At 43.4% G+C, this 7607-nt stretch overlaps 1 protein-coding gene across 2 annotated transcripts; it reads right to left on the reverse strand.

The window, feature by feature from the left end:
• Positions 1–30: 30 nt before the first annotated feature.
• Positions 31–2433, reverse strand: LOC131721858 (nuclear receptor 2C2-associated protein-like). 2 transcript variants are annotated; one of them, XM_059014957.1, is made up of 5 exons: positions 2318–2428; positions 1934–2024; positions 1576–1681; positions 1128–1195; positions 31–499 (listed from the first exon to the last, which is right to left on the reverse strand). In XM_059014957.1, the coding sequence occupies exons 1-5, from the start codon at positions 2353–2355 to the stop codon at positions 380–382; spliced, it is 423 nt and encodes a 140-aa protein (XP_058870940.1). In that variant the 5' UTR covers positions 2356–2428; the 3' UTR covers positions 31–379. The 2 variants fall into 2 exon arrangements, with proteins under 2 accessions (XP_058870940.1, XP_058870939.1); XM_059014956.1 differs by having other exon boundaries at positions 31–1195; positions 2318–2433.
• Positions 2434–7607: the final 5174 nt, after the last annotated feature.

A 7607-nucleotide genomic window follows, 5' to 3' on the forward strand; every position in this document is an offset into this window, starting at 1 on the left:
TAAAATAAATAGATAAATAAATAAATAAAATATATTTCAAAATGAATTTTTATTTCAATGTTTGGTCATCAGGCACCTAGGTAATATATTGAAAGCAACTCCCCAAGTGCTAAGTTTCTCCTTTCAAATAAAAAAGAAGTGTTAACGTTACAAATCACTGGGGTTAATGTTTGTGAATGTGGCCCAATTCATTCTCTTAAGAGTTCTGTGCTCCAGTCTTCCTGACAGACAGCCGCTCCCAGTTCATCCGCTTGCATTTCTGCTGGCCTGGCTGAACGTCACCCTCCTGCTCTGGAAGGCGCAGTGGGCACAGCCCGCTCCTCACAGCCCGTCACTTCCAACGGGCATTCCGGTTTGTGATCCAGAAACAAAAACGACATCAGACCTTGTCTCCCAGGACGTCCAGTGTGTAAACAATAACCCTGCCAAAGAAATCCGTGCTGTTCTCAAACACTATTTTTACCCTGCGAACCAGCGCGCCTCCGTGGATGGGAAAGCTGTGGGTGTGAGTCAAGGAAAGGACACTGGAGCAAACTGCTTGGTACTAAACACACAGTTTATGCAGGGACATGGAACAGGCTGTCCCCCAGGGCTGCACTCTTGCACGACAAATAACTTGTGGCTGGTTTCACAGCCCCCTGATTAGCACTAAATCTCAGATTGCCTTAGCTAAAGTAACAATAGGGTAGCCCGAGTTTAGTGCTAATCAGGGTCTATGAAACCATATCAAGTATCCCAAAAAATGTGTTCAAATGTAGCAGATGAAGTAGAAGTCAATGCCTACATATACCACTAGAGGGGTATTCTAAATAGCAGAAGATCTGGCAAGGCAGGGATGGAAATAAGACTCCTATTGCATAGCAGTTTCACCCATTCCAGGTTTTACTATGAGCTTGATTAGCCACGGTGTACAGGTAACAAGCTCAGGTGCGTCTTACTAAACTCTGGCATGCATTAAAATGATACGCAATGGGAGTCTTATTTCCATCCCTGCAAGGATTTGCACAATCCTTGGTTGCATCTGGCTTGGTCCAGTTTTTCATTTGTTTAGGGTAGTAACAGTGGTCATGAACATTTAGAATCTCCTGCGTCCTTCTGTTCCGAACCAGGCCTATCTCAAAGGATATCTGCAGCGAGTTCTTGTCCTCTGGGTAGAAATCTGCTAGCTTTGTAAACGCTTCGTCTTTTTGGCAACCTGCACCAGAAGGGAGAAGGTAGTTACAGCACATTGGCAATGGAATACAAGATAGCATTTGAATACCATTGCCAATCCAATACAATATAGTCATCTGCCTAAAATGACCATTAGGTACGGGGATGGAAATAAGGCTTCTATTGCATAGCAGTTTCATCCCTTCCAGGTTTTAATACGAGTTTGATTAGCCCCAGTGTATAGGTAACAAGCTCAGGTGTGTCTTATTAAACTCATAGCAAAACCTGCTATGCAATGGGAGCCTTATTTCTATCCCTGAAATGAACGCTTAGCAGTACAAAACTTTGAAGGAGTGCAGTGGTGTCCCTGAACCCTAAAAAAATAATAGTATTCTTACTAAAACCATAACCCTGTTCTGGTACCTTCAATTCGGCAGGTGTTGCCAGTGAACCCTCCCTGAAACTGCACCCTGACCTCAGAGACTCTCACCTCCTGTGGGAATTCCAGAAGCACCCACTGGGTAGCACCCTGCACACACAAAAAACAAGATACTGTATTACAGCAAAATACATTACACATGTCAGGGATGGACAAAAACGACTCCCATTGCATAGCAGTTTGATCCATTCCTGGTTTTGCTATGATTATCAACATCGTGTGAAACATGCCCACTATATCAAGATCATGTGCTCAAGCCTTTTTTTTATTGCCATCACTAACAGTGCACACACACACACAGTACACTTATTAAACTAGCTGAGGTAGCAGTTTCACGCTTGCCTGGTCCGAGTTCCAGCACGTTTCCTCGTTGGAATCAAACATGTGCTTCTTCCCAAACTGCTTGACGTCTCTGTTTAGAACGGAACTCACCCTAATTCCAAAACAAAGACATTGCATTAATACATAATGATACGGTATGGAAAAATCCTGTACAAAAAAATAAATAAAATAAAATGGTGCATAATATTAACGTATTTTTAAATATTTTACTCATTTTATTAGGTGAATTACCCATACGCTACTTGAGTGTTTAGCTTGACTCTCTGATGCTTAAATCCACGTTAACCGACGCTGGCAATTATCCGAAGCAATACTACGTTTTCTTCCCGTTTAACGTCATTACACAACAAACAAAACCATTCATATTCCAGACACTCCACTGACCTGCTCACAGTCTCACTGCAAATCAACGAAACTGCCATTTTCTTCTTTCCGACAGTTTGGGTAATTTACCGTAAAGGCATTCCGCCGGATGCTTTCTCTTTACGACACTAATGGCACAGTACCAGAAACAGTTGATTATACTGTTTCGGAGTGTGCACCAGAACGAAAGCGCATGTGAAAAAAAAAATTCCTTCACAAACGCCACATAAGAGGATTAACGTTTCTTTAAAGTTTTCATTATTTTGCTGATCAAAAAAAAAACGTCATGTTTTTAAGTGAGTGAGACTACTCATTAGAAGCTATTCCACGTGTGACCTATAGGTGTCAGGCTTGCACTGAATAAATAACGTTCAAAGGATTTTTGCACAAGGGGTTTCAGAGTATGAAGAATAATGGTTTGATCTGGGATTTACAAACAACAAGGACGCGAGTAGGTTTCAGGAGGGAACAGGGTTTGCTGCAGATTCCCCACAGCTTCCCTCTGAAGGTGATAAAGCAGGTATTGGAAGGGTCATGAACTACGATCTTTGGAACAATTTAAACACCTTGAAGCCTGACCAGGTCGAATCAGTGCTCTCTGGCTGCCCACGATGACCCTGAATCCTATTGGCAGATGCTTTTTTCTTTTTTCTTTTAGAAAGTGTGTGTGAGAGTGTAGCTATGAGAACCTTTTTTTTAGTAAATACACCAGGACAAAAATTAAGGTGCTTTGAGTGAATTTTTGCACGTGCTTGTGCTTTTCTCTGCGTTTGTGTTTTAATGCTTGTGTGTGCGTGAGTTTGTCTGTGTTTGTGTGAGTTTCTGTGTGTGCATTTTTCTATGTTTCGGTGTGTGTGGTTGCGCTTGTGTTTGTTTCTCTGTGTGTGTATGGGAGTGTGTTTCTTTGTGTGTGCTTGGGCTTGTGTGTGTGTGTGTGTGTGTTTGTGCTTGTCTGTCAGCCACACCATTCCCTTCCCTGATTGCACTCAGGCCCCCTCCAGCGAAAGCCCAGACACTCTATATGAAAATCTAACAGCTGATGATAATCAATAAGTCTGAATTACTAGCCCTGTCGGAGCAACGCTGGTGTGAGAATTGCCTGTGGGTGAAGGCAGCGGGTGGGTGGATTAGATGTATTGGATTGTATGTAGAGTACATCCCCTTCCTTGTACCATACCAGCTGCCAGCTACAACACATTCACAATCACCCCGATCCCAATCAGCAAGACCACACAGGAATAAATACACTTTAAACCCTACTACCAATTCAACACACACATTAAAACAATGCAGAATCTATCCCTGGACTGTGTAACACACTGTATAGTTTGGATACTGTAGTCCAGGGATTGCTAGAATCAGATTTATGCATTTTTGTGCTGCAGCTGTATTTTTGACAGGGAAGCTTGCTATCGCTCCCAGAGAGTGTTTTTGCTAATTGATCCACTTCACACCTGCTGAATGATTATCTGCATGCTGTTACAGTCAATTAAACAGGCAGTTAATTCACAAGTTTTTTTCCCCCATTATGTTAATTAGACCTGAAAACAGCTAAAGCTAATTCTTCTGGGAAATGGATTATATTGTTTCCTACATCTGCAGTGTGAATGCATTGATTCCCAATAGCTTTTTATTTACCAGTTTAGCTGCCTCTCCCCACAAGATGCATCTCCGTACTGTCCTCTGTAGAAATCTATTTTGCCAGCTTGATATTAACCTTACTGAGTGGGCCAGTAACCCATGCTGGGTGCCTAATTAATTAAAATGACAGTCCTGGCTAAATTTAGCATTTTCAACTGTATATTTAGAATGTGTTAAATGGCTGGACTGGAATTCACTTTAATATCCACACAGAAGAGAAGCACTCTGGCTCCAAATTTCAGTGGCATTCATTTAAGCTCTGGTCCATAGAGAAGAGTGCCCTCTACTGGTATGGCTGTTCTCCTAGCTTTCCACCACAGGCTCTACTGAACTACAAACCTAATTAAATAGGATCATTTGCAGACTATCCATTCCCATCCTTCTTTAGTATTAATACAGGCTGCCTAAGCAAAGCAATATCCCATTCTGACAGTAATAGGAAAATGCAATACACAGACTGGCCTGCAGGGTAAAAAGTGGCGCTGGTGCCTCTGTAGGGGCCATTCTTCCCTCTGGGGCTCCAGTGCCCCAGAATGGAGACAGGGGGCGCTGTGCTTCAGAAGATGCTCTTGTACAGATTATACCAAGATCTTCAGCTGCCTGTCTCAATACCAATTCTGGTCGATTTGCCAAGATCAATTTCACCGATGGAATTTGATCTCTTTCTATTGTGACAAGCTCTCTCAATTACTATGTTCACATGCAGCAGGGCATCTGTCCTCATGGAATTGATTCTTTTCAATCTGAAAGCCAATGCGCAGAGTTTAGATGAGAAACTCAATGGGGTTCGGAGTAATCAAGGCTCTTGAACCCCTGAATCCCATTGAAAACTCCCAACCCGATTCCAGCTCGGGACTGGTTTGCATTGCAGTAAATATATAGAAAGAGGATTTGGGAATGGATTCCTCTTCAATGCTTGACTAGCCCTGTGGTGGCTGCAGTGGACGGATCCCTTCTGAATGGATTCTGATGCAGCTCAGCCACACTGCAGGGGCTGGAACAGTTAACCTGACCTCTGACAAAACCCCATCTGATCCGGCTGGATACGTTTCCCTGAGCTCTCCTAAATAATTCAGCCTCATCAGCCTGCCTATCATCAGCCTGCTATTTACTGCTGACCTCGTGGGTCAATATCAGCAGCAGCTCGAAACGACAAGGATACCAGAAGACTCCTGCCCCTCGCTGCTAATGAAGGTAAGGACTGGGAGATCAGCAACTCTGCACAGCTGGGAGCCTGCGCTCCCCTGACTGCAGGACTCGCCCTGCACACCACGCGGACGTGCCTTTACCAGGTCACTCTCTTGACACTTCGACACACCCTCATGCAGCCCCATTATGTTGGAAGGTAGTTTCATATGCAGTATTGCATCAGTCGCTACAGAACAACCTTTCTGAGCACCAGCGTTTCATTCAATTGTGAAAAATTGGCTCCGCTAATTAGCAGAATTAATTCTCATTAACTGTTGTTTATACAGGCTCTCAAATACTGAACACCTGTTCAGCATCAGATGTTTTACTCTATGGGACACAGCATCCACCCTCGCGGGGCGACAGTGTCAGAGGTATTTGCAATGATACTGTACGCTAGTGTAGCAATCTCCATGGGAACAATAAACCAGAGCGACTAGGAGGCGAGCACAGTCCGTGAATTATTTGTATCAGACAGGAGCATGATAGACTCCCAAATAGAAAGAGACAGAAGCCAGACACAGATCTGAAAGTGGGGGAAGCTCTCATTCGGTTTACATAGGCAGCCTGTTCTTTTTGGATCTTGACAAGGCGTTTCCAGGCCAGTGAGGAAATGTGGATTTCGCGAAACGGAAAAATGACAAATACTGAAATGGAGAGGCTTGAATGCACGTCAGCCTTCAGACAGCCATATGCGCGGAGCAGTGGGTGTGAGCAGACAGACAGCCTTTGCCTGGCGTGGGTCTACAGTATGGTGTTAATGTGTGCTCGGTCTGTGCGGCCAAACGCGGTGATGATCAGTGGGAAAGGGCAGGTGTGCGTTGGTGGGGGGTGGGGGGGGGATATGAAATTTGGCAAGCTTTAATAATTCACAGCACATAATATCTGATTCAGTTGTTCCAAAAAGGAATATGGCATATCTTTAAAGGGCCCTTGTGTGCCAGTGTTATACAACCCAACAGTCTCTAATAGTGAACAGCGTATCTTCATCTCAAAGGCCACAGAATTTCAGCAGCATTTAGAGTGGGTGTCCTTTAGATCTCTATAGACTGCAGAAAAAAATACTTCAGTGTTAAAATGAACGTAATATGAATTAGAATTAGAAATGCAAACTGTGTTTTAATGATCTAAACAGAGGCAGACCAATTTGATTAGCTTGGCTGTTTGAGCGACCAAAATGAGATAGTTTAGGAAACATCAGGAATACTAAATAAATAAATAAATAAATAAATAAATAAATAAATAAAAACCCTGAGCACAGCTACTGTAGTGTCTGTTCAAAAAAAAAACTTCTTGAAAGCTTGTCAATAATTCCTATAGCAACCAATGATATGTGGGTTCTCGCCAGCAGCTGCATCACCGCGGCTCTCTCGCCTCGACAGCTATTTCATGCTGTTCACTAGGCTTTATTGAAAGAGACACCGGCCTGCTTTAATGGGCCTGAAAGATGCTCTGCTCAAAAGACTATTTTCCCCCCGAAGCTCCTAGTCTCTGTATTCAGTCTAATGCCTCAGGAGGGAATGAAATTCCAATCACAAATTGAACAAGTCAGACGGGGAGGTAGGGGAGGCGAGGGGAGGGGATGAAAAGGGAGTACAAATTTCCTTTTTTAAAAAATGTAATGAGAGTTCTAAGCATCGGGGATTGAAGGAGGGGAGGGCATAAATAGAAAGCTAATGGTTTTAAACACGGTTTCAAACAAGGTGTATTAACCCTTTTTATTCCATTTTTCCTCTGCAACTCTCTATGTTGAAAGGGTACGGTTATAACTATGAAAATAAAGACCCAGATTTCTTCTCTTAACATAGCAGGTGCAGGACTAAAATGATTAAGGGGTTCAGAGAAAACAGGAGAAGTTAGGTTTTGGTATCCCACTACTACCACCATATGCAAGTGATCAGCCACTGTAACTGTGAATAGGGGAGTGTTTGAACTCACATCCTTCTACCCAAAGGAGCGGTGCCCACAGGCAAGCGGGTATGAGTTCCATACTGTCTACCAGCCAGAGCGTTCCAGGTTTTCTAGCCTCTTATTCCATCATGATTGTATAACAGCAGGGACCTATTGTGCTGAAATATTCACCGTTGTTTAATGTATCAGAAGAAGCTGCTGAGGCCAAAAAAACAGGGAAAAAGGTCACCCAACAGACCAGAGAAGAAGTGCTTGACAGAAACAATGATTCTGCGTGGATTGTGCTGTTCACCAAGGCAACAAGCTGAAGCCACGGACAGCAGGAGCAAGGGCTTTGCACAAAGCTCGAGCTGCACTTTAAGATCTGGTGTCTGGGGAGGTGTGGGTGGTGTGGGGGTCTATATACAGCTTCAAAGTCATGTTCTTTTTTACGTTTCTAATATATATGCAATCATTCGGAGCTCGCTCTTGCTGCTTGGAGCAGGCTTGGAGAACTTGTGTTAACACCAGACAAGGCCTATATTGTACAGTTTGGCGCTAGAAAATGTGATTGAATGACGCCGTAATGCAG

This window comes from Acipenser ruthenus, chromosome 49 (genome assembly GCF_902713425.1).
Source record: "Acipenser ruthenus chromosome 49, fAciRut3.2 maternal haplotype, whole genome shotgun sequence".
Lineage (NCBI taxonomy): Eukaryota > Metazoa > Chordata > Actinopteri > Acipenseriformes > Acipenseridae > Acipenser > Acipenser ruthenus.